The sequence below is a fragment of the Capra hircus genome, chromosome 6 (assembly GCF_001704415.2).
Source record: "Capra hircus breed San Clemente chromosome 6, ASM170441v1, whole genome shotgun sequence".
Classification (NCBI taxonomy): domain Eukaryota; kingdom Metazoa; phylum Chordata; class Mammalia; order Artiodactyla; family Bovidae; genus Capra; species Capra hircus.
The window spans coordinates 60309037-60336745 of record NC_030813.1 but is presented as its reverse complement, the minus strand read 5'-3'; the positions used below and the strand labels follow the sequence as shown (position 1 = coordinate 60336745).

The 27709-nt window shown below is 44.5% G+C and overlaps 1 protein-coding gene across 12 annotated transcripts in view; it reads left to right on the top strand.

Moving 5' to 3' along the window:
• APBB2 (amyloid beta precursor protein binding family B member 2) overlaps nt 1-27709 on the top strand; it is a 379350-nt gene that overhangs the window by 328453 nt on the left and 23188 nt on the right. Inside the window, exon 1 of one of the 12 annotated variants that reach the window (XM_018049398.1) lies at nt 14298-14413. The exons of 10 other annotated variants lie outside the window; for them this stretch is intronic. Coding sequence is in view for 1 of the 2 variants with exons in the window: in XM_018049397.1 (XP_017904886.1) it covers nt 27070-27125 (56 nt within the window). In the remaining variant the exon portion in view is untranslated. Of the gene's footprint in view, nt 1-14297; nt 14414-26742; nt 27126-27709 lie in introns of those variants that run through there. One more of the 12 variants, XM_018049397.1, reaches the window with a different exon arrangement.

Sequence of the window (27709 nt, the reverse complement as noted above, 5' to 3'; positions counted from 1 at the left end):
AATACTCTCAATACATATCCATTATATCTGAAACTTGATGATCTCTTGATAAATATTGAGGGAAGAAAGGAGGGAGAGACTTGTTCTAGAGTACTGTGACCATGCATGCCGTGGGAAAACTTGTTTTCAGGACCTGACTGAATTTGGGGCTGAGTTTCTGGCAGCTCCCAGCACAGAGAGGTCCTCAGTGTTCAGAACGACCGAGCACATCCTGTAACTTCATTTGTGGATAAACAGCATAAATGCAGTGTTGGAATAGTAAATCCTTAAAGTGTTTGCATTGCCTAACAACAGATGCACAGTGCTGGCAGCAATGTGGTCTTTTGTTTTCGGTTGGCACACCACTGGAAGGAGGAAGATGGACTTTTAAGATTTGAATCCCAGCCCTGCCACCAGCTGTTAAGGTCTTCTTGTGCAAGTTATGTAACCTCTTCAGTACATCCATTTCCTCATCAGAGAATAGCACTGTGCCCCACCTAGGAGTAACCAGGTGACGCTTTTTTTCAATCTGTTGTTCTAGAATTATTTTTTAATTGAAGATAGTTGAATTACAATGCTTTGTTAATCACTGCTGTACAGCAGAGTGACTCAGTTATACGTATATACACATTCTTTTCATAGTCTTAGATTCATTTTTTTTTAAATATAATTGCTGAGCTTCTGGTAAGAGTTGAGAAGAACAGTGTCTGGCACCTCCATAGTGAGAACCCCAGTCCTTTGGCCTTCAGTTCCATTCCTCTCCTCCCCTGCTGACCTCTGACCCTCAGGCGGTTTCTAGCTTTCCCCTGGGTTTGGCCCCTGGAAGCAGTGAAGGCTGGGGGAAGGGAGAGCATGGTTCCTCTCCCCACTGTTCGCCTCCAGGCTGTGCCTCCTCGTGACTCCAGCCCCCACTGCCCAGGGTGCCAAGGCTGCGGCTCTGCTGGGAGCTTCTACCGCCTCCTCCGTGGGCCCTTCAGCCTGGAGGTGGTAGGTCGCTTCCTGCTGTTGCTAATTCCGAGTGCCACTCTATATCCTGTTTGCTTTTCAGCTCTTCCGCCACCAATCTGCTTCAAACATTTAGAGCGGTTTTTGTTTTCCTTGTTGTGCCCTTAATGGTAAGACTAAACATTTACTGTGGCTGTTGTTGTTGTTCCTGCTGTCCTCATTGGCTCATGGTTCAGAGGAAACTCTGGAGTAACCTTGAGGCTCAGGAAGCGAAGTGAGTGAACCGGGATCCCATAGCTGGTGGGTGACAGACGCCAGCATAAAACCCTTTTCACTCTATCTCTCCTACCAGCCTTTGGATGGGCTAGTATCCTTGACTCTTAATTAGTCTGAACATACAATGTATGTCTTGCCTAGGGGCCCACTTCCTTTTTGACTCCCACATACTGGAGTGACATATGCTGAGGAACAGTCATCCTCACCACCAGCGATTGCTTTTGGGATCACACATCACCAAGTCAGAACTGACCTCAGTCTTCATAGGAGGGAGCGGGTTCCACCACAGTAGAGGGTGGGGGGTTACTAAAGATCATTGATTACAAGCAACAGAAATTGCGTGATCTTAAGCAAAAGACACGGCTTCCCAGGTAGTGCAGTGGTAAAGAACCCACCTGCCGATGCAGGAGACATGGGTTCAATCCCTGGGTCAGGAAGATCCCCGGAGGAGGAAATGGCTACCCATTCCCATCTTCTTGCCTGGGAAATCCAATGGACAGGGGAGCCTGAAGAGCTGCAGATAATGGGGTTCAAAGAGTCAGAAGTGCCTTGTGACTGAGTGCACACGCACGCAAGCAAAAGACAGCTTGGTTGTCTCCTGAGACTCTGAGGCAGGGAGATGACCAAGATGAGAGAGGAGGGTGTGAAGAAGTGTCAGGACCATATCTATCCTTCATCTCGATTCTTGGCTTCATCCTCTCTTCTTCTTAATTCTTATGGTAGAAATGACCCTGCACATTCCTTTTCCAGCCAGTGTGAGTGCAGTGTCTCAGTTACAAATTCCTAAGGGAAGAAACTCATACTCAGCATAGACCAGGCATAGACCATCCTGGTCAAACTGACTGGCCAGGTCACTTCATACATGATGTCAACCAGGGGGACTTCCTTGATGGGCCAGTGACTAAGACTCTGTGCTCCCAATGCAGGAGGTCCCAGGTTTGATTCCTGGTCGGGGAACTAGATCCCACATGCCACCACTAAAGATCCCATATGCTGCGTCTAAGACCTGGCATAGCCATATAAATAAAGATATTAAAAAAAAAAAAAAGATGTCAACCAAGGCCCTGCTGCTGCCACATAGGTTGGGACAGTGTGGTATTTCCCAGAAAAGGGGATCGTAAGTGTGCACTAGAGAGCTCACTTCAAGATTTCTAACAGTCTAATTCATAATCACAAGAAGCCACATTTGGGTGCCCACCATCTGCCAGAAACAGTGGTGATCACATTATATCTTGTTTTGTTTGGTATTTTAATTTTAATTCTTAATAACAGCATTAGGAGACAGATTTTATTATTTGCATCTTGTGGGTAAGACGAGGACAAAGGGAAAATTATGCATTTGTGCAGTATAAGCTGCATAGGGCAACTGAAATGGTAAGGGGCTTTGCTTCTAGATGAGATTACAATACATTAACTCAGAGTGGCAGCACTGGTTTGCTCATGCTGATCAGAAGTTATGATTAGTGGCTAAGTGTAACTTTGATTAACAGAGTAAAGTGGTGTGGGGACAAATCAAAGTAGCTTGTATTTGTGTGAGAAATGTGTGTTAAAAGATCTTAGGTGGTTCAAATTATAAAATGGCATGTTGGACCAATTTGATCCAACTCCCACTCTTTGAAAATTAGAAATTTTGCTGGAGGTAAGTAATTTAGCTGTTTTGTGGGAAGTTTCTTCAGCTTCTAAGATGATTCAGAGCTTGGAATTACTGACTTAGCCTTCTGACTATATCAGGAGTGTTTAAATATACATTTTCCACTCAGTTAATAACTCATGAATTTGTTTAAATTTATCATCAGTGCACTCAGAAGTCATCAAAGTAGACTTTGAGCTGTGAACATTTGCTTGTCTCCTTCTGGTTAATCCTGACACATTTCACATGTCATAGTTTTCCAAAATTCTAAAAATGAGATTACTCCCTATTAAAATTGATTATTAGATTATTGTGTTCTTGAAGATAAAATTTTAACTTGCTTAAATGATATAGTCTCCCCTCTTTTCCTCAAAAAATGTTTTATATGGGTGGAGAAGGTGGAATCTATAGCCTCATAGACTGCTGCTGCTGCTACTGCTAAGTCACTTCAGTCGTGTCTGACTCTGTGCGACCCCCTAGACGGCAGCCCACCAGGCTCCGCCATCCCTGGGATTCTCCAGGCAAGAACACTGGAGTGGGTTGCCATTTCCTTCTTCAGCCTCATAGACTGTTGCTGCTAAGTCACTTCAGTCGTGTCTGACTCAGTGCGACCCCCTAGATGGCAGCCCCCCAGGCTCCCCCGTCCCTGGGATTCTCCAGGCAAGAACACTGGAGTGGGTTGCCATTTCCTTCTCCAGCCTCATAGACTAGTGATGCTCAAACCTGAACACATATCAGGATCAGCTGTAGATCTTTATGAATACAAAGAAAGTTGAATCCCTAGACTTCTCTGATGGTCCAGTGGTTAAGAATTCACCTGCCAGAGCAGGGGACATGTGTTTGATCCGTGGTCCAGGAAGATTCCGCATGCTGCAGAGCGACTTAGCCCACGTGGCACCACAACTGAAACCTGCACACCTAGAGCCCACTCAGCAACAAGAGAAGCCACTGCAGTGAGAAGGCTACACGCCACTACTGCAGAGCAGCCTCCACTCACCACAACCAGAGAAAGCCCGTGCAGCAGCGAAGACCCAACACAACCAAGAAAAGGAAAGAAAGCTGAGTCCATCCGCAGAAGTGTCTGATACAGTAGGTCTGGGGTGGGACCTGAGAGCTTACATTTCTAAAAAGTTCCCACGTGAGGCTAACTTTAGCTACAGACCACTCTTGGAAAACCGGTGCTCTAAGCTGAAGAAGGAGAAGGCAATGGCATCCCACTCCAGTACTCTTGCCTGGAAAATCCCACGGATGGAGGAGCCTGGTGGGCTGCAGCCCATGGGGTCGCTAAAAGTCGAACACAACTGAGCGACTTCACTTTCACTTTTCACTTTCATGTATTGGGGAAGGAAATGGCAACCCACTCCAGTGTTCTTGCCTGGAGAACCCCGGGGACGGTGGAGCCTGGTGGGCTGCTGTCTGTGGGGTTGCACAGAGTCGGACGCGACTGAAGCGACTTAGCAGCAGCAGCAGGCTGAAGAAAGAATTTGCTGAGAATAATGCTCGCAGTTTTGTAGCTTTAAGAGAAAGTGTTGGGGGTGGCAGGTTTAAGTAATTAGTCTCTTTAGTCACTAGGCTCCGGCTTTTTGCTAGGAACTTAATTTGGAATTTATGATTTTCCTTTCTTTAGGGGGAAAGATAAAAAGCAGAGGAGGATTTACTGTTATGATAATGAACCTTAAAATTTAGGGCCCCTTTCGAGGCTCTGGGGAGGGGGCTTAGGGTTGAGTTCACATAGTGTTTATAAAACTTGCAAAAGGAAGATATTTTTGTATTCATTTTCTTAAAGACATCCCCAGAAATTGTCTCGGCTTTAGGTCCCATAAAACCTGAATCAACTCTGATAATTAATAGAATTAACAATGTATAAAAGGAACATAGTTTGTAACAAAGAGCAGGGTTTTTTAATAGGTTAGGCAATTTTTAAACATGTCAGAAATAACGGTAAATGGATAAATCATCTCAGAGGACATGTGAACTTTGTGTGGAACTTACTTTAATTAAAAGAGTTAGATGGAACATTAGGTAGATGAAAATCCAAGTGGGTCTTAACTTGTGTGCTGTCTGGTCAGCTTGTATGTGCTGTATTTTATTTATTGCGTGTGTGCCTGTTAGTCATATCCGACTGTTTGCGACCCCATGGACTGTAGCTCACCAGGCTTCTCTGTCCATGGGATTTTTCTGGCAAGAATACTGGAATGGATTGCCATCTCCTACTCCAGGGTATCTTCCCAACCCAGGGATGAACCCACGTCTCCTGCCCTGGGAGGCGGGTTCTTAACCACTGAGCCGCATGGGACGTCCATATTTTATTACATTTTATTTACTTGTGATGAGAGGAGAAATTTTGGAGAAATGAGTTAGGTCCCAGTCTGCCTTCACCTCTTGTAAATCAATTCACTCATTCTTTTTGAGCCTATTTTATCTGTAAAGAAAGATGTTGATAATAGTAGTTGACTTAATAGGGATAACTGGATTCTGTAATGAAATGATAGATATGAACAGACATTTGTTCAGATCTGAAGATGTAAAATGCTGCACAAATGTTAATAATTAGTAGCTGTACAATGCTATACCAGTAGTACACTAATGAGTGAAGTCACTCAGTCGTGTCTGACTCTTTGCGACTCCTTGGACTGTAGCCTAACCAGGTTCCTCCGTCCATGGTATTTTCCAGGCAAGAATACTGGAGTGGGGTGCCATTTCCTTCTCCAGGAGATCTTCCCGACCCAGGGATTGAACCCAGGTCTCCCGCATTGTAGGCAGATGCTTTACCGTCTGAGCCACCAGGACTAAACGGCCATTCTGCTAGATCAAGATTTGGCAAACTTTTTCTATAAAAGGCCAGACTGTAAATACATTAGGTTGTATGGATCATTCTGTCTCTGTCTCAACTACTTAACTCTGCCCCTGTTAGGTAGTAATAACTATAGAGAAGATAGAAATGAATGGGTGTGGCTATGTTCCAATAAAGCTTTATTTTTTTATTTGTAAAAACAAGGACAGCTATGCTAGATGATGTACCAAAATTAACCCAAAATGCCACAGTCCTTCCCAATTAGGAACTTCCAGTTGAGCAGAAGGCAAAACAAATAATAGCAATTATAAGTGGTGTTTTTCTTTAAACTCAATTTTGGAGGATCGAAATGCTGGCACATTTTATCTGCTTTACTTTCCATAGTTCCCTGATGTAGCTGATATCTGTTTGGGGGGTGAGCAAAGTGGGGTGAAGGAAGGAGTCAAGGTGAAGAAGTTAGGGGTCAGAATGCCACCTTCTTTCTCTTTCTGCTTCCTGGCTCTGGAAGTGGTAATAACAGGGTGAGCTCCTGTTTGATCCCTTCTCTGGGATTCAGACTCAACAGCAAGTGCCTAAGCGTAGAGATCTTTAACCACCAAGAAATTAGATCATTCTGTGTTTTAATCTTTTAATTATTTTTAAACATCACTGAGATGCACAGATCTGTGAACTTTGGAAAACTGAAATAAAGGAGTTTTCGGTTCAGTTCAGTCACTCTTTTTCTAAAGAAGACATATAAATGCCCAGCAAGTACATGAAAAGATGCTCGACATTACTAATCATCAGGGAAATGCGAATCAAAACCACAATGAGATATCACTTCATACCTGTCAGAATGGCTGTTATCAAAAAGACAACAAATAACAAGTGTTGTCAACAATGTGGAGAAAAGGGAAGCGTTGTACACTGTTGCTGAGGGTGTAAACTGATGTGGCAGCTATGGAAAACAGTACAGAGATTGCTAAAGAAATTAAAAGTAGAACTAACCTTTGATTTAGCAGTTCCATTCCTGGGTATTTATCTGAAGAAAACAGAAACACTAGTCAGAAAAGATACATGCCCTCCTGTGTTTATTGCAGCATTGTTTACAATAGTCAAGATATGAAAGCAACATCAGTATCTATCAGTAGATGCATGGATTAATGAGATGTGTGCGTATATATGCATACAATGGAATGTTAGTCGTGAAAAAGAAATGAAATCTTGTCATTATATGACAACATGGATGTATGTAGAAGGTTTTATGCTAAGCGAAATAAGTCAAAGACAAATACTGTATGATTTCACTTATATGTGGAATCTAAAAAAATGAAACAAACATAACAAAACAGAAAGAGAGTTATGGATACCGAGAACAAACAAGTGGTTGCCAGAGGTAAGAGTTGGGTGGGAAAGAAGTAGGTGCAGGAGATTAAGAGGTACAAACTTCCAGTTGCAAAATAAATGAATCAGGGGTATGAAATGTAGTGTGTGGGGATAATTGGTCAATAACTATGTAATATCTTTGTATGGTGACATAGTATAACTAGACTTATCCTGGTGATCATTTTGAAATACATGGAACTATCCAATCGCCTGTGTTGTGTAACAGGTACTAACATAGTTTGAAGGGGCAATTACATTAATACTTGAGAAATAAACAGACTCGTAGGAAAAAGAGATCAGAGGTAGGGGAGTGCGGCGAGGGGGAATTGGACGAAGGCAGTCAAAAGGTACAAGCTCCTAGTTATAAGAATAATATATCCTAGGGATGTGATATATGACATGATAGCTATAATTAACATCGCTGTATGTTATATATGGCAGTTGTTAAGGGAGTAAATCCTAAGAATCATCAGCACAGGAAAAAATTTTCTCTATTTAATTTTGTATCTATGTGAAATGATGAATATTCAGTAAACCTGTGGTAATCATTTCATGATGCATGTAAGTCAAATCACTATACTCTACATTTTAAACTTATATAGTGATATATGTCCATTATACCTCAATAAAACTGGAAGTAAAAAAATTTTTAGAGAAAAGAGGTTGGGTCTTATAATAAAATTTATCCTCCTCCCCCAAAATTATGCTAAGTGAGAAAAGCAAGATTCACAGACTATATATGATATGATTCCATCTATACAATGTTTTAAAAGACAAAACTGTGGAGATGTAAACCAGACCAGTGGTGGGCTCAAGGAGAAGGAAAATGTAATTTCTTTCAAGAATTTCTCTTGGCTTCCCTCCACCAGCCCCTAACCTCTTACCCCTGCCCCCATCTTCCCTGTCAAGGATTTAATATCAATTTAAGGTAGAGTTTATATTGCAAAACACAAATGTGATTTTTCTCTAATTTTAATCATGGAAATTGCCAGAGAGCAGGCGTTCACCTTGGCCCCTCTAGTGTCACTGCTGAGTGAGCCTGAGGGGAGCCTGGCTGTGTCTTCACCCTGCTGTCAGCGCCCCTGCACCGCCTTGCAGTTCTGTGTCCCAGAGAGCAAGCCGGTTCAGAAGGGAGATAGTTGAGCAGATGCCTTTGAAGAATTGAGTGTTGTGCTGGTTCTATTAGGATCCTGAATCATCAAGGTAACAGTTTATGCTCAGCTCCCACCCCTAGCAGTTGGGAACATGAGGACTGTTGGGTAAGGTCGGGGGAAGACGGGTAAGTCTCTTTATAATCCACTGAGAGCCAGGAAGTTGCCCACTATCTTCAGTCTAGAGGGAGGTTCTGTCTCTTGAATATTGCATGAAGGAAATGGTCTATGCTCCCTACCTAGGGCTTGGGAATGTCTTCCTCTTACAAAGATTTTTATTGTACACATTTACTATAAATAGCCTTTGCATTTTATAGAGCAGGACAAGAAGGTTCCAGGCCATTGAACATGATAATTTTTTCCCCAATATTTTCTTTCTGTGTATCTGATGTTTCATACAGCAGTGAAGGTTTTCTTTTACAAATGCACATTATAGTTTCTTCCAAGAGCAGCCGTCAAGTACCCTGTCCTTTAAAATAAGTTGGGAAATATTACTCTTGGTCCGCCACTCCCTGGTTTTCATTGCCTGGGTTCACTGTAGATCTGAAGTTGCATTCTTTTTTGCTGTTTTTTTGTCATTGTGGCCTTGTTTGGGTCATTTATCTCTTGGTTCTTGCCACGCAAAGTGGAGTCTTTGGACTAGAGAGCATTAGAATCACCTGGGAGCTTTTTTTTTTAAGACATGCAGACCCCACCCCAAACCTACTGAATGAGAATTGCCATTTTAACAGATCCTCAGAGATGCATTTGCACATTAAAGTTTGAAAGGCTTCAATGCTGCCCAAATATCCCACCTGCTCTGTTGATAACCTTGTTAGGACCACGTGTGACCCTCAGACGTGCACCCCTGGTGAATTATCTTGACGGACAGTATAGGTATGAGTGTGGGTGCATGCACTTTGCTATGAACTTAATTTAGTCAGTGCTCAAAGAGACAAAACCACAAAAGGCATAGCTGAGCTCCCAGGAGCTTGGAGTCTAGTGGGGGACACAGAGTCTAGTGCTCCAGCACGGCGTTGTGGTGTCATCTGACTTCCTTCACCCACACAGAGTTCCTGCCCCCTTCTCTGAAAACAGTTTCTCCATGTGTAGTCCACAGGCCACCTGCCTCCCAGTCCTTGGGGTTCTGTGAAAAGAGCACGGGGACCTTCTGGATCATGCCCTTGGAGTGAGCCCAGGCATCTTCATTTTTAAAATTATTATGCACATTATAATCTGAGGGCCACTGACACAGGTACAGCTTTGATATCCTTGATGATTACACATTTTGATAGGAAGGGATGTTTATATATAATCTCAAATGTTCAAGGACTCATTCAGAGCTTTCCTTATCCTAAGTTCAGGGGGAGTTTCGCATGGCCTCCAAACTCAAAGCTGCTTTTATCTTTGGGTGAGGCAATGTCAGGATCTTGTGGATAGTATTTAAAGATTGTTCAGATCATATGTTTATATTTTCTAGCAGCATGTTTTCCAGGGGCAAATTAAAATCCTTTGCTCTATAATGAGTTAACAGCGTGAACATTGTTATGACAATCCCATGACTTTCTTGTTTAATGTTTATACTCATCTAATCAAACAAATTGAAATTGGATTATGGCTGTTGCACATTATAGCAGTTATTATCCAGTTTAAATGCAGGTCTGAAGGAAATAAAATTGATTTTTCTATGGTACTTGCAGACACTGTAGGTTATTGGTGTGCTGTTTGAATTTCCAATTAGGTTTGTACAGAGGAGAATAAGATTAGTGCTTGGACTTTTTAAAAATTTTCTTAATGTATTATGTAAATAAAGTGATATTTCATTCTAATTAGGGAGGTAGATGACTTTAAAAAGTTTGGTGATCTGCTTTCATATTTTTATTTAAAGCATGTCAGGTTTTAACATGGATAATAATTTTGAGGAACATTTTTATTTTTAGAAAGAAAAGAAAATAATAGAGTAGATTACCATTACAATACTCAGTTACTACAGTAACAGCTACCCTATTTTTCAGGGAATGAGCTGTAATATGTACCAGAATTTCACAGATAACTGAACCTATCTTTCAATAAACCAAACCCTTGTTTTTAAAAAGCTGCCTTTATTTTGCAAACACCTTTTGTATATCTGTTCTGTGTAAGCACCATGCCCAATGCTAGGGGCTCAGAGTTGATCCAACACAGAAGGTCCTTCACAACAAAGATATGCCTGACCACTGACTGCTCTGAAAGCAGAGCTATGGGCCAGAAAACACAGAAGCAAGAATGGCAAGCCCTGGAGAGTGGGGAAAGGCTTCAGGGAAGAGGTGCCTTTGGATCTGGACCTCAATTCAGAAGTAGGAGTTACATGGATATTTAAGTAGTAATACAGTTTATTCCTTAAATCCTAAAGGCATCACATGATGATTATGTGCTTGTTATAAAAGTACCCATAAAAAGATTAATTATTAAGCGCCATCATTATTAAATGTATTGAGAACTTTGTTCAGGAAATGTGCTTGCTTCTGAAAATATAATGGAGAACAGTCCACAAATCCACTCTTAGGTTTGGTAGTCTGCTATAATGAGTCACAGAACTCACTCACAGCTAAAGGCTACAATTAAGCTCAGCCAGGAAGAGAGGCACATAGGACAAGTCCAGAAGAGGCCCACATGTGGAGCTTCCGTTGTCTTCTTCCTGTGGAATCATGGACAGCATAGCTTTCCCAGCGTTGATGTGTGACAGTGTTCATGGAGCATTGCAGACTGGGGAAGTTCATCCAAGCCTTGGTGTCCACGATTTTTATGGGGGCCACCCATCATGTGGGTGTGGGTGACCATACACATGACTAAGCCAGAGGTGGAACTAATGCTCAATGACCCAAAGCCCTGACCCTAAACCACATTGTTAGACTATCTAGTGTGACCCAAGACCCCTGGGAAAACAAAAACACTCATATCAGGTATGACATTCAGTTCAGTTCAGTCGCTCAGTCGCATCCAACTCTTTGCAACCCCATGGACTGCAGCACGCCAGGCTTCCCTGTCTATCACCAACTTCCAGAGCCTACTCAAACCCATGTCCATCGAGTTGGTGATGCCATCCAACCATCTCATCCTCTGTCGTCCCCTTCTCCTCCCACTTTAAATCCTTCCCAGCATCAGGGTCTTTTCCAATGAGTCAGTTCTTTGCATCAGGTGGCCAAAGTATTAGAGTTGCAGCATCAGTCCTTCCAGTGAATATTCAGGACTGATCTTTAGAATGGACTGGTTGGATCTCCTTGCAGTCCAAGGGACTCTCAAATATCTTCTCCAACACCACAGTTCAGAAGCATCAGTTTTTCAGCGCTCAGCTTTCTTTGTAGTCCAACACTCACATCCATATATGACTACTGGAAAAACCGTAGCTTTGACTAGATGGACCTTTGTTGGCAAAGTAATGTCTCTGCTTTTTAATATGCTGTCCCGTGCTCTTAAAAAGTACCTCCCAGAAGCCAAGGGCAAAGTCCAGACCTCTCTTTGGCCAAGGCTGAATTCTTTACTGTAGAGAAACAAAACCAGCACTACTGTAAGTTTACAGAACTCACAATAAAGTGAAGATCCTAAAGTGAAGAAGGTGAACACTGTGCAAGAAGAGTCTGGATGCTTAGGGTTGTGGGGTGGATGGCACTGTCAGTTAGGAGTTTCACAAGGAAGTAGATAGAGGTCTGAAGGGTGAGAGGGATTTCAGTTTCAGTTCAGTCGCTAAATTGTGTCCAACTCTTTGTGACCCCGTGGACTGCAGCACACCAGGCTTCCCTGTCCATCACCAACTCCCAGAGCCTACTCAAACTCATGTCCATTGAGTCAGGGTGCCATCCAACCATCTCATCCTCTGTGCTTTCTTTATAGTCCAGCTCTCACATAGCCAGGTGAGTAGTGCAGCAAAGAGCATTTCAAGAGGAAGGGGTGGTTGGTGCAAAAACCCTGAAGTGGGAAGTAGCTGAGCATGTTCCAGAAACTGGAAGAAGAGACCAGAGCAGACAGGAGGAGGAAGGAATGTGGTTGCAGCACTGACTAGAGAGGAAGTAGAGACCAGATTCCAAGTAGCCTCAGAGACTCTGAAAATGATTATGGACCTTATTTCCAATCGCTGGAAAGCCACTGTAAAGTTTAAAAGCAAGAGCATGGATGCTCAGATGTGTGACTTGTCTACTTAAAGGGTCATGTGTGTGGCTGCTGTGAGAATGGCCAGTTGGGTACAGAGTGAAAACAGGGAGACTCAAGACTATTGGGACCATCCCAACAGGAGGAGTCAGCGACTGGCACCAAGGGTTGGCCATGAAGTAGGAGAGAGGAGGAGAGGTTGAGACAGTAGTAGGAGGTAGAGATGGCAGGTCTTGGTAAGCAAGCAGACCCTTGGCTGTGACCCTGTGCTGTCACCGTTGGCACCTGGCAGTCCTGTCTGATTTGTGGCTTCCATTTGGCAGTAGGCAGAGAAGCAGATGACCAAACTGACCAGAATTATGTGTACGGCAGGAGGGCACCCTCTGACAGGGTAACAGGTGCAGTCCTGTGAAGTTGGTTCATGTTTCTAGACTTGGTGGTACCTGCTCTGACCCCAAGATTCAAATCCACCCCCTCAACTTCTAAAATGGGCCGTGTTCCAAACAGCTGTGTTTGCCAGAAGTTCATTGTAAACAATTATAACTGAGGTATTACTGGTCATAGATTGAATACACCATGAATTAAATCATGTCCCCCTTGGGAGACAACTGCTAACCAGAAAAGCCTACTATATGGTTGTCAACACAAAGCGTGACACTTTTTAGGAAGAGCTTAATAAATGCTGAATGAGTGAGACGTTTAATCCTCTTTTAAAACAGGAACATTAAAGAGTTTCTAGTATATCTGTCATGTGTTTTGCTAAACCCAGACAAGCCCTTTCAGTTACGTACTCCCTTGATTTTCCATGTTTATTTTGTATTTTCTGTTCCCTATAAAAGGAGTGTATTGAACTTTGAATTTGGCAGAAACCATGGCTGATGTTCCCTGCCTGTTTCATTCTGTAATCGCTCAATCAGATAACTTATTCTTGCCCAGAAACAGAGAGAGGAAATACTTTAGGCACATATAGAACACACTCAGTAAAAGACCTTGGGTTTTCCTTTCAAAACTAGGATTTTGGCCAGCAGCTGGCAAACACTCGTATTTAAAATACTGTTATCTAGCCAAGGGAACACTTTCCTGCTTCCATATGTGTAGCAGGAGGGGAGCTCTCAGTTAAAGATGACAGTACTGGGGTACCTTGGAGAAGGCAATGGCAACCCACTCCAGTACTCTTGCCTGGAGAATTCCATGGACAGAGGAGCCTGGTGGGCTGCTGTCCATGGGGTCGCACAGAGTTGGACACGACTAAAGTGACTCTGCATGCATGCATGCATTGGAGAAGGAAATGGCAACCCACTCCAGTACGCTTGCCTGGAGAATCCAGGGATGGGGGACCCTGGTGGGCTGCCGTCTGTGGGGTCGCACAGAGTCGGACACGACTGAAGCGACTTAGCAGCAGCAGCACTGGGGTACCAGTGTCATCTTGGCTTTAAATCAGCGAACTAAAGGCATCTTAAGAGAGTCAGGAACAAAAGGTGCCTTAAGAGAGGCACCACGGGATGAGGAAGATATGGAAGGGTGGACTGCTGTTAGTGCTTCGTGTAAATTGGCAGGGAATCTGTTTTTAAAAACAAACAAACAAATCTTTTCAGCTCAGTTCAAAACTTACTGCCTGATGGATCAAACTACAGTTTGTTTCTGCTTAGTTGTGGTATTGCAGAGGCTTTCTGACTGTGAGTTCATTGTGGCCCCTCTTCCTGGCATCTATCAGGCAGATCTATGAAAAAATCGGAAACCCAGGCCCGGGATGTCAACTTTCCAAAGAGGTGGGATTAGGAGGAATTTTCCGAGTCCTGGAAGTCCCCAAAGAGAAACATCCAGCATAGAATGGGGCTATGTTGGGCTGGGGCACTCCGCCTCTCCCGCCTCTCCCTAGGGACTGACTCCGGAGGCTGAGAGCACCTGGCTGGAGGCACCTGCCAGCGGGGTGCGGGGTGGGCGGGGGCGACGGCCCACGTGCCTTCCGAGCAGCCAATGGGCGGCGGTGGCGGGCGGGCCGGGCTCTGGGAGGCGCGGACCGCACTCGCTTCAACTTGAGACGGAAGGAACCGCGCCGCTGCTGGTGTGAGTGACCGCCCCAGGGTGGCTAGTGCCTGCAACCTGGTCTCGTCCCCCGCATTGGGGACGGCATCCTCGCCCAGCCCCAGGGCCGCCCCGGAGGACAAGGTGAGGGATGAGAGCACGGGGCGGCGTGCCTTTGTCTGCAGGTAACCGACGGGTGGGCGCCGAGCTCGCGGAGACCCGACCCGCGGGACAAAGGCTGCAAGCTCCCATCCCTAGAGTCAGTGCTTAGCGAGGTCCAGGGCGGCCGGCAGGGCTGAGGAGGGGTCGCTCTGCCTTGCTAGAGGGAAGGATGAGAATTGTATGAAATGAGGGGAAGGTGGAGGAGTCTTTTGATGCAGTTTACGAGTGTGGCAGGAAGCTAGCTGTTCAGGGCCGGGCTGTTGAGATGATCTGTTTTGGGGGTTTCTGTTGTGCCCAGTGTTATGACTGAATAAATGAGTGCATTCATCTCGCATGACCTCCGAATCCACGTTTATGTGCTCTTGTTTGTATTACGAGTGAAAAATACTCAGGATCTTGGTGATCCGATTTTTGAATTGAAAGCAGTATCTTTGGGTGTAAAAGACTATGCAGTTTCCAATAATTTTAGTTGTGTGACTTACAATATTGTTGGACTTCCATGTGGGAAAATGTCTCAAATTCCCAAAATGTGGAAAAACAGCCAACTTATCATGTGCTTGTTTTGGCACTGAAAAGAAGTAGATTTTTGTTTAAGAAAAATGTGATTTAAATGTTGCATGCAACACTTAATTGGATTCTCAGGGAATCTGTGTCTTTTCTATCTGTTATCTATTTCCCTGTACCAATATTGGATCCAGGCATGCCTATCGATTCCCCAGTTAATGTGTTAGCTGTGAATCTTCATTACTGCTTTGGATGGGAGATGGCCAGGGAGAAGGCAATCCCATTAGTCTTTTTCTTTTTATAACTGCAGCTGCAGCCTAGCTTTGACTAGTGTCATGAATGGTGGGTTCTGCCTGCCTTCCTCATGTTATTCTCTTTCTGATTTTCTCAGGTCATGGAGCAATCAGCTCCTCCTTCAGCCTTACCCTGACACAAAAGCAGTTTGTAAGTTTGCACCCTAAAGTGAAATCTTTGCTACTGCCTTTGAGTTTTATTTGCTTTGTGAAGCCTTTCAGGACAAAAGTGTCCTGAGGCCTTTCACAAGAAGTTAGCCACACAGTGCACTGTGAGGGGAACAGCCCTAAATCTCTATTTGTAAATTTCGTCTGTAATGTTTCTCAGTTATCAGTGGCTGTGTTGTCCAAAGTGAGATGTGTGTAACAAGCTTAATAGGGGAGAGACTTTCTACAAGGGATCAGCTGTCACCATTGTAGAAGATGCTGTTGGACTTGGCTCAGAGTGAAGGCATGGGCTTTGGGCTGGTTTGCTCAGGAACCCCATCTTTCTGACAGCTGCTGGTTCATTTACGAGTTTTTCTGTCATTCTAGCAAGCCCTGGCTTTTGGACAATGGGGACAGTTTATTTAACAAGTGTTTATCAAACATTTGCTGTGCGCTTGGCTTTGGCACTTGGTATTTGGCATTTGGTAAATGCATCAAGTACCTTCTTGCTTTTTTGGAGCTTGTACTGTGGCACACCAGCATAGGGCCCATTTCGGGCTTCTGAATTGGAGCATCCCTGGGAGGCATTGTGGATGGATTGACCCTGATGTGAACCAAGAAGATGCTGCTGGCTGCTCCCTGGAGGTTAGCTGAGCCCAGGATGTAGATAGGAACAGGTGGGACCAAAGTCACCTCTGCTCCAAGGATGAAGGTATTAATCATACAGTGGGTCGCATGCTCTGGAATCTGTCTTCTTGAATCTGTTTGCCGTGATCATGGATATCTTTCAGAGGAGCCTGGGGACTGCGAGGTGGGCCAGAGCTGAGTTCTCAAAGAGTTTGAACAATGGCATTGTTTAAGATATGGTAATTCCAGTCTTGCAAAAACTGTTGTTGATGCAGGCTCCTAGTCTCACCTCAACAGCTTTCATCTTGAACAGCTCCTTGGGGAAATGAATTTCTTTCTGTACCACTGACTGAGCAAAGCTTTCTATCTGTCCCCAGTCTCCCAGGTGTTGAGGTGACTCCTAGGTTTAGAGACCTAGAGCATGGTTGGAAAACACCTGTCAAGCTCGCTCTACTTTTTGTGGATTTGCAAGAGTGTTTCCTGATAATATGTACTTTCTTGTCTATCTTTTCACCTTTTTCACAAATCCCTAGGATCATGTGAAAACATACTAAATAGTCCTATAACTTGTTCTTTTCAAGTGCCTGTTTTAAACATAAATGTTTTTTAGAAAATCTTAGCCCTTTGAATTTCTCTGCCCTTAACATAGTGTCTAGGATGCTCTCCATAAATAATTGGAATTTATGAATTAACAATTTATTGAATTGTTTTTTAAGATTTAACTATGATCATCACATTTACTTGATAGATATAAGTAAGATCTATAGATTAATTTGCCCTTCAGCAGATGTGGAATGTCTGTGTGCCACGTGTCTCATGAGGTACATGAAGGAATGAGACAGACAGGGTTCAAACAGGCAGGACATAAGCCGGAAAGACAATTCAAGAAGCAAGATGACACGGATCATGATAAGTGCTGTGAGCGAAGCTCATAGTACAGTGCGGCAGAGAGAGTATCTCGATGGGGAAAGGGGGCCCCAGGGGGCAGCCCATCCTAGCAGGTGACCTTTGAGCTCAGCCAAAAGCTGGGAAGAAGCCAGGTGTGTGGGGGGCCCTGGAGGAAGAGCAAGGGGTGCTCAGCATGTTCACGGATACAAGAGAGTCCAGTGTGGCTGGAGTGGGAAGGCCAGCGATACATGCTGGATGGAAGAGATGGTTGAGGGCAGGGGGACAAGATCACATAGGGCTTTTGGGTTATAGTTGAAGGTTTCAATTTTCTTTTCTTTTTAAAAAAATATTTTTAAAATTTATTTTGGCTGTGCCAGGTCTTAGTTGTGATATACAAGATCTTTTTGTTGTGGCACACAAACTCTTAGTTGTGGCACGTGAGATCTAGTTTCCGGACCAGGAATTGAACCTGGGCCCCCTACACTGGGAGTGCAGCGTTTTAGTCACTGGACCACCAGGGAAGTCCCTGAGTTTTCTTTTTGATTCCGTGAAAAAGCTCTGAAAGGTGGTAACTGGGAGAGTGCCATTATCTATTTTGTTTCATAAGGAAAGGTACCAGTGAATGCTGTTAAGGGGTATGGATGTTGGTAGCAGAGGTGGAAGTTGAAGGTTCAGGTAGCAAGCCCTGGTCCAGGAAACATCAACACGGCAGCGGGGGGTGGGGGTGGGGATGATGAAGAGAAGCAGGTTGTGGAGACTGAACTGGCATGGTTGACAGTGGAAGGTGCAAGAAGAGAGGTCATCTAGGACCAAGCTGGATTTTTAGATTCATTGTTTTTTGTGTGTGTGTGTGTGTTTTTTTTTTTTTTTTTTTCTGTTGGAAAGTAATGACTGTATAAAGACAATTAAGCAATGAGCAACTCACTTTCAGTTTCTATTATTCCAAGACCTTGACTTATGTTGTCTTTTTCTCCAGTATGGATGAGCAGCCCTGCCTACCGGTGTATTGTGCATTTGGCCATTTTTGTCCAGGACATTTTACCCTGCAGTCTATCATACCTTGGAGCATTTTCTTTGCTCTGTCATAAAAATAAAGGATCAAAGTAAGAAAGAAGGCAGGTTTCAGCTTTAATCCATATAGAATTACTCTGCCTGGGCTTCCAGATTTATAAGATACCATTGATAATTACATTTGAAGTTGTTAATTTCATTTCCAATATCCTCTGACTTTCCAACAACAGATACTCAGTTGTAAATAAGCCTAGTTCTGTATCTATTTAAAGTCAGCAGGAGTAAAATTCGTTAATAACACAGGAAATTCACTGTTCATTTTGAGAGCTAGAAAGCCATTTCCTTGTATCTGAAAAGTAGAGAAATGCAATATTTGGTCTCTGATGGGACTTTTTTTTTTTGGCCCCTCTTTCTAGCTACAGATTTGTGAACATGAAATTTTACAATGTCTTTGTCAGTTAACTTTGGTTTTGAAGCCAACTTTGGTTTGGGTTTGCAAAATTTTTATGCAGAAAATCCTCCTTCTGCAGTCAGAATTTTAGGCAGATGAAAAGGGGCAGAAGTGATGGAGACTGCCACCCCTTCTGCTCTAGAAGCCTGGGCTGGTTACCCTAGAACATGTAAGTATGTCTGGGGATGAATAAATTATGACAGTTGAAATAATTATGATAGAGGAAAAGCCGCTGAGGAGAACACAGTTGACAATTGGGGCTGATTTGACCTGATTCTGTCATGTGAAAGCATGCATCTGTTTGCCAGGTTACATGAAAATGCTGTTTCCAAGGAGTCTAGTGTGATTTGTTTGTCTACCCCACCCCCACCCCCCCAAAAAATGGACAAACATTCTAAGCAGAGTCATAGCCTGCTAGTGATTCTTTAAAAATAAAGTGGCTGGAGCAGAGACCCATGTTGATTCTGGTCCTCATTCTGGGCATCCATGTAAGATTTTAGTTGAGCAAAAGGCACTCTGGCTCTAAAGCTACGAATTGAAAGAGTTCTTCCTCCTGCTTCAGGGTGGAATAGTTTCCAGCTGGCCCTGGAGTTTATCACCTGTAACAAGGATTATTCCAGCGTCTCAGCCAGTTGCACAGGTTTAACGCACACTTGGTTTACTGCTCTGCTGTTACAATCTTGAAATTCATAGTATTTCTCATGCAGGCAGAGCTTTGCATTTCATTTTGCACTGGGCTCTGCAAGTTATTGAACTGGTCCTAGTCTCACTGTTTGTCCACGTTGTATGTTGCACCCCTTAATCAGGCTGACATCTAAAGTGGGGTCCCTGACTTGTTCTGTGAAAGATATTAAGTATTTTGGGGGGGGGGGGTCTGTGGTTTCTGTTGCAGCCCCTCAGCTCTGTCATGCTGGCTCGGAAGAGGCCATTGACAAGAGAAGTGAAGGCGTGCAGCTGTGTTCAGTGACACTCTGTTCGTAAGAGCAGGCAGGGAGCGGATGGACGGTGATCCTCAAGCCATCATTTGCGACCCCTGACTTACATGACCTGAGTGGAAACCACAGTGATGACTGAAATAGGGACCTTGTCCTTTGGAAGCAAGAGGGCTTGGTCACCTTTGGACAGCTGTATGGTATTCTGAAAACCAGTCTCCAGAGAGCATTCCTGAACAGGTCTGGCTGGTAGGAGTACCTCTGTGACAGACCATCATTCAAACATCCCCCAGCCCACGCTTGAGCTTCTTCTCGATGAAGGCATGTTAATTCTATTTGTCAAGTATAAAGACATATGGACAATAAAAGGAAGGCAAACTCACAGTGGAAAGAGGATGCCACCATGATGGGATTGTGGTTTTGTTTTTTTAAAGACTTACCATATTTGAGGGAAAACAAAAAAGATGCTAGCTGGAAGCAGGCTAGCTATGAATAAAAAGTAGCCTTAGCAAACAGCAAAGATGTGTCTTCTTTCAAATTGTATCAAGAAGTTAACTCCTGTTCAGTGTGTGTGTGTGTAGCCCAGCTCTGCATACTTCTTCCGCCCCAGCTTACATGGAGATGCCTTGTCTGGGGTCTTTTCTGTAAATGATAAACAAAAGTTTATTTCTCAAAGAATACAAATATGAAGACAATTATCTGGGGAGTCAGTAAATCTTGATAGAAATCAACGTACAAGGGAAATTTATCTATTGATTTCCTTAGGAGCAGAGGAGCTGTGTTTCATTTAGACAAATGTTCCGAAGAAAGAATCTAGTTAGGGGCTCTGGAAACGCTTTCTGTGGAGATGATCAGGGTATAGATTTGCTTTGCTTTCATATTCAGTCATAAGAGATTATAATCTTCTCAGAACTCGCGTTCTGCCCACTCAGATAAAATATATGTTTTATTAACATTGTTTCAGATGACATGAGAACTGCATGTGAACTAAAGTCATTTTTAAAGTGCTGACGGTAATAAACAATAGCAGGAGAAAAATCCAGCCAAGTCCCTATTATTCACAGCATTATTTCTGTATCAACGTGATCAGGAATAAGGGGGAAAGACCTTTGTTTACACTACTTATTTATTCAGAAATATTTGATTACTTGTTATGTGCCAGGCAGTGATGAGTGAACACTTACCCAGGTGGTGAGTGAACAAGGCAGAAAGGTTTCCCGTTAACACAGAGTTTACTTTTTTGTGGGGGAGAAGGAAGGACAGACAATAAACAAATAAACAGGGTAGTTTTAGATGCTTTGAGAGTTCGTGGTGACTGGGTGGTCTGGAGGGGTCTTCTACAGGTGATGACGATAAGAGGAAGTCCTTGGTGGGAGATCTAGGGGACTGAGTATCCAGGCAGCAGGAACAGTGAGCACAAAGGCTCCAAAGGCTGGTGTATTTGTGAACAGGGTGAAGCCAGGGCCCAGCAGGTATGGAAGAGGCAGGAAGTGAGGTCAGAGAGATAGATGGGGTAGGGTGGGGGTGGGGAAGAGCAGGGAAGCAACAGGATAAGTGTCTGATGTGTAAAGAAGGAAACTCTCAGCCTTTGCCCTGGAAAGTTATTTAGACCAAGCACAGCACTTAATTTTTGTTACCAGGTCCAGTTGAGGCGGAACCAAAACTCCAACAGGGTTGGAGACAGGATCGGAGAACTGAGGCTGTCTTTCCTCATCAAGGGGTGGGTCCTGGGGAGAGCCCATTCATTGGCAGGGAGGCAGGCTTAGGTGCCAGGTGCCCCCACCACCACCCCAGCCAAAACGCAGAGCAAAGATGAGACTGGCCAGGTCAACCTGTCCTGCATTTGCGGATCCACCACCTTTCTTAGCTGTGAGGTTTTGAACCTTAGAGTCTCTTATAAAATGAGAGTCGTGAGGCTCCCCTGAAGGGTTATTGTGTGGCCTGGTGATAATGTGCACCGGAAACAGAGCCTGGCTGGGTGGCAGGTTGAATAAGGTGGGAACCACTCGTGTTATTTGCTTTTAGCAATCAATCATCCTAGTGTTGATATCTATTTTTATGTAGGCATTATTGAGTTTACAGAGTATCAGGGATACTTGTATCTACAGGAAGTTTCCAAAATTCTGATGGCGGTAGAATGTCTTGGCTTTTTGTGTTATCTATAGTATTGTCCAACAGAGGAGTCCGCCTGGTTACAGTCCGTGGGGTCTCAAAGAGTCGGACATAACTGAGCAGACATTCTCGTATTCCTTCTGTCTGCACAAAGGAATTGGGATTATGTGTATAAGTATAGCCTTAAAGCCTATCCCTGGTGGCTCAGACGGTAAAGAATCTGCCTGCAATGCAGGAGACCCAGGTTTGGTCCCTGAGTTGGGAAGATCCCCGTGGAGAATGAAACGACAACCCGCTCCAGTATTCTTGCCTGAGAAATCCCATGGACCGAGGAGCCTGGCAGGCTACAGTCTATGGGTTTGCAAAGAGTTGAACATGACTGAGCAACTAACACTTTCACTAAAACCTCTTGAAAGCTTCGATGAGGCTGGGTGCGTGGAATTGCAAGGAGTTCACCCACAGGCTCACTGTGATTCATTTTGTGTGTGTGTATGTGCTGGCCACGCCTTGGCGGCTGCGCGGTATCCTAATTCCCTGACCAGTGGTGGAACCCTGAAGTGGAAGTGTGGAGTCCTCACCACTGGACTGCCAGGGAAGCCCCACGTCGTGGTTTTAACTCAGAGCCTGGTCTGTACCAGCCAGTGGGAGTGCCTTCATGGCACTTTTTGCATGAAAAGCACTTGCCTGGTATAGGGAGCTGTCATCTTCCCCAGAGGTTCCCTTGTTCTTGAACCTTGTCAGATAGGGGCTTTCTGGGTCTTGTTTGGTTTTAAAAAACAAAAGCAACCGTTTTGTTTTTGTTTACCATCTCTCCTTTCAGGAAGGAAGCCAGCCCATGGTTTTACAATTCATGTATATTTTACATTAGTTTTATCCTTTGATTGTACCCTAAACTTTATATCTTGAACATGGTATGAATTATCTCTTACTTGAGGACTAAACATAAATTATGTGTATTCTCTATTTGCTCAGATATTCAGAGAAGCAAGGTGGTTGTGTTTTTTTTTTTAATTGTAATACAGCACAGATGCAAGCAGATGCTCATTAATTCTTGCTGTCTTCAAAGATGGACTTTAAAAAATTTCTCATTTCCTGGTTGCTCTCAAATATCCTTTTTTGCCTCATTAGTAAGCTTACTGGTATTGAGTCTTCTCTCTAGTGGCATGAGAAAGTCCTTTGTTTAGAAAAATGTGCCTTGAATTTCAATACTCTTACACCACTTTAGATCCTCAGCTTCACACTTTATTCCAGTTGGGGCTTTAGCTCCTATGTCTGCCAGTCAACAGTTAACAGGTAGCTAGTGCTGGGAAGGGGGCACAGGAGGAGGGAGGTGGGAAGGGAGCTCGTTTTGCAAAGGAAGGTACACTTGTCAGAGGTGTTCCTGTTGCTGTTGGGTCTTGGGAAGGAGAGAACCTTTCCCTGAGCTGAATTGTCTGAAACTTAGTAGACACCAGATGGTGAATTTGCATAAATTCAGAGTTCAGTTCAGAGATCTTTCACCTGCAGCGTGTGGATTCTAAAAGGGTCTATGCATGAGTTTCTGGGGTTATTGAACTTTGTCCCCCATCCCCCTGAGATGGTGTGTCAAAGTGTGGGTCTGCAGACATTTCTTTCTGGAATGTTTTCATCAGAGTTCAAAGGTTTCATGATCCAAAACAGGTTTGGAAACCTTCCTCTTGGCAGAGCTTCCTCCCCTACTCCCCCTCAACTGGTAACCACACCGTGCGGTGTGTATGTCAGGTCTACACTGCGGGCTGCCCCACCATGAGCCTGACACTGATTAACAGGGGCCATCCCTCCAGCACTAATATCTTAGGAGGTGAGTTACCAGTATTGCTCCCATTTCACAGATGAGAAAACTGAAGAACAAAGAAGCTAAGGGCCTTGACTGAGGGCAAGTAGTGAATAAATATCAGGAACAAGAAATCTGAAGCTGGAGGAAAAGAGAAACTGTCAGGTTCAGGCGTTGGTACGAGAGTTTTCGTGATATGAAGTTTTGTGTCTTTACTTCATTGCTATGTGGATAATGCTGGTCTCTGCTGGCGCTCATGGCTCAAAAGACTCTCAGTGATGAAAGACAAGCATCAAAAAGTAGCGTGAAGCAGCGAATTCTGCAAACATGGAGCGAGAAGTACCCTGGCAAGTCTTTGCTGTACGTGCTCAGTTTGTGAAGCATGAACAGTGTGTGCTGCATAAGAAGTAGGTGGCTGTGCTGGGGAGATATGTCTTCTTCCAAAAGCTAGAATAGACATTGTGATTCTGGTATGCTTTTTTTTTTTTTTTTTTTTTTAGGAATTTTGTATTCATTTGGATGCCCAGTTACACATGCCAAGTAGTTCTGCTATTTCATACTCTTTTTTTTAATGAAAACCTTGCCAATTACTTACTCCATTCATTTTCCCAAGAAACAGTCGCCGAGAGCGTGCTGATCAGGCAGCATTTGCCTGTGTGGCTAGTGTGGATTTCATCCTGGGGTTGAATTCTTCCCACTGGCATCTTGTACTGTGAGAAGGGGGAGTAAGCTTACGCCTGACTCTAAATTTAGCCTTCCCCGCTTTCAGAATGGCGCGTCTCACACAGAAGCCCAACTTTGGGCTGATGTTTCTTCCCCAGCACATTACAAGGTGTGGAGTTGGTGAAGCAGCTGCCACCGGGACTCTTCTGCATTTTTTTGCATGACATTTCAAAGATCGCTCTGAAGTGTCCCCAGTTATGGCTGGTTTTCTCTTCAATGCTTAAATCAAGCAGTGTCTATTAACCTCAAATAAACAGACCTTGTTAGAAGTTCACAGTGTCATTTTTCTGAGTCCTGCCTTCAGGGAAAAACATAGTAGGTACATATAGATGTTATTTCATTAAGTGAACCACTAGTAACAATTCTGATTTCAAATAGCCAAGACACCAATAATATACACAAAAGAAACAGATTGCATCCTCAGGTGTCTAGACTTAAGGTTACTTACGCATAATCCGTATACTTAGGTATAAACTTTTTATCAAGAACCAAAAGCACCTAGCGTAAATAAAAAGTTAGTCAAGGAAATGCTGCCCAGGCATCTTTGTAGTAAGAATCAAAGCACTTGAATCCAAAAATCTGAATATTAGGAGATTTCGAATTTTCATGTCCCTGGTGTTTATTCACTGTTTGCCCTCAGGTCAAGGCCCTTAGCCTCTTTGCTCTTCAGTGTCCTTGTCTGTCTTAGATGAAAAACCCAGGATTCAGATTAAGTGACTTGCAGAGTGTTTACTCAAACCGGGACTGAAAGCCAGACCTTTGGATCCTTTGCTGATGAGCTAAATTGCCTCCAAATACTGGCTTTGATAGGGGGCAGTGCAGAGGAGCAGGGGAGGTAACCTCATGCTATGGTAAGTGGCGCCCAGCAGATCCGAGGAGAGACCACCAATTCCCCCAAGCGACCTCCCTGCCATGGAAGATGTTTTGTCTCAGTCGCTGCCCAGCCCCACCCAGCTGGGACATGACACCATCAGATGACCTGGTGACAATAACCATGGCAATGCAGTCTGTTCACTTGCGACATAGCAGACATTCTTAGCACATGCCGTCTCATTTAACTGGGTTCTCATGATTACCCTGAGCCAGGGGTCCTTGTCCCTTTTTCACTGACTAGGAATCGGGTTCTGGGGGTCACAGAGAGGGAGCCCAGGAAAAAGAGAGTGTAAGTAACCAGCAGGATTTGAACACAGCTCTGACCACTTACTTAGCTAAAGGGCTTCTCTTGGGAATTTTCAGCTCCCTTCTCTCCCTGCAAAAGTTCACAGGCCACAAGGTGGCAGGGGAGGGTGGGGGGGGTGCTCCTCTGTTTACCTAAAACCCCAGTTGCAAACCATTTCCCCATTTTGAACACTTGTGGATAGTAACCTGCTGGTTCATTCGGGAGACAGACTATGAGGTGCTTCTGCAGGGCTGTGAAGAAGCGTGGGGTCCCTGTCTTAGGTGCTTCTCAGGAGACCAGAATTAGAGTCCTGCAGGCCCACAATCAAACGCTGACTTCACCAGGTACTGCTGTGTGACCTTGGTCAAGCCCCTCGACTCTCTCTCAACTTGTTTCCCTTTCTATCAGTGAGAACATAGTATTTACCTTGTCAGGTTGCTGCTAGGGCAACACAGAGCCAGCACTCAGTAAAAGGTAGTCTGGTAGTTGCTATTGACTGGGAGTGCGACGGGTCATCACATACACTGCAGTATGGTTACTTGAGCCTTAGAGGTCGCTAAGAGTCGGACACGACCGAGCGGCTTCACTTTCACTTTTCACTTTCATGCATTGGAGAAGGAAATGGCAACCTACTCCAGTGTTCTTGCCTGGAGAATCCCAGGGACGGGGGAGCCTCATGGGCTGCCGTCTATGGGGTCGCACAGAGTCGGACACGACTGAAGCGACTTAGCGGCAGAGTATGCATATCACAATGCTTTTCTCAAGTGTTGAGGCCGATACTTACATATTGTATGACAAATGTTGTGTGTTCTTATTGCATAAAATTCACATGACTATATTAAATACATTCCTCTGTTGTCCCGTCGCCAGATAAGAGGTGATGGTTTGGATGTTCAGCTGTCCCAGATATTTTGCCATGCATATATTGAAATTCACACTCAAACTCTTTTTGTGGTTTTTCCTGTAAGACCGTATATCTGTGACTTGGGTTGTTTGCTTTCCCCCCCGTTGAATAAGATGTCACAGTCACTGTTCAGTATCAGATGGACAGCCCTGTGTTTCTGCCCAGTGGCTGTACTCCGCGGTCTCTCACATTCTGATTGCAGCTCTCATCTCCGCAGGGTCCTGCTGGCTGCTTCGTGACCCTGGCCACAGGGTCCCTGCGGAGGCAGGTTTCTGGCTTTCCTCCTCTTTATCTGTTATCCAGCCTCTTCAGTTTGGTCAAGTGTGAACTGCTTGTGACCGACTTGGGGCTCTGCCATCAGGCCCCTTCAGATTGGCTGTGCCCAGACCAGACAGGTGTGAGCACTCTGGGTCGGGAGGTTAAGTGGCTTCACTAGGGTCCCTCTGGAGGCTCAGAGCAGCTCCGGGGGTAGAACTCAAAGTGTTCAGGCCCAAACCCCAAACTGCTGCCGGCTTTTCTCCACATGCCGTTCCTCTCGTCCCTGGCACAAATCTGTTTTCTCACCCTTGAGCTCATTTCCTGGCCGGGCCTCGGCCCACCTCTGCCCTTGGCCTGCTGCCCGGCCTTCGCCTCTCCTGCTTCGTCCCCCTCTCCCCCTCTCCGGGTGCCGTCCTGGGAGAATCCCTGGACTGTGACACTGTAGCTCTATTAATAAAGTGCCGGAAGTGCTAGTAAAGCAGGTAAGGCTGTTGCCATGTCTTTGTTTCCATATGTTTTTTATTGAGAGCAGGTGGAGCTGGAAAACGAAGAGAAGATACGTACTCTGCTGCTGTTCTCTGCAAATGGTTTCCCGTATTTCACTGTGATATTTTAGGCTTGATTACCTCCCACGGTTGATACGATCCTCTGTAAACTCAGCTGGCATCTTTTGGCTCCATCGTAAAGTGGCTCAAAATACACGCTTCTGTGTGAGGGAGTTCAGCTAAAATAAGCACCGAAAGGCTATTAATTACAGCCAAGTTGGGAAATAAGATGGAATGTCAGCGCTTAGAGTCAATGTTAACGGGACTGTGGTAAATAGCGGGTACCTTGTGAATGCTAACGTGTTGTTTCTGCTCTGTTCCCTCATGCCTTCCCGGATTCAGAGAGAGGTAACCGGCCGATTTTCTCTTCTCCCCCTCTTTGTGCTGTCTTCAGTGTCTAGAAAAGCTCATTTGCTTTCTTCATGCCCTTCTCACCTTCATCACAGCCATCGCTGTCTTTGCAAGGCGGAACTTCATTTTAACTTTTTCTCATCATCACTGTTACGTGTCCTGCGTTCAAAACAGTGTGGATGTGGCTCTGGGGCCGTGATCCTCTGCTGCTCGACCCTGTCTGGGGAAGGTGATGGGCAGAGCCATGACTTGGTCCCTCTCACTGCTAGCTGAGCAGAATCTAGTCAGCGTGCTGGGGAGAAGACATGATAGAAATAGCAGGTTAGGTACCAGGTTGCGTAAGGAGGCTTTTCGTGCTTTGTGAAGAACTAATACTGGGACTGGCTTGTTAGGACTTCTCCATAGAGCTTTGTTGGTAAGGTTTGACTCTAGGACGATAGCCAGAGGGACTGACTCAATTTCAGGCTGGATTATTAGCTAAAATATATGGAATTCTTCTCCTCTCTTCTCACATCTAGAAGAATATACCGATGGAAAGGCTGCACCTCCAAAATGAAAGGTATTTGTACCTCAGATGCATG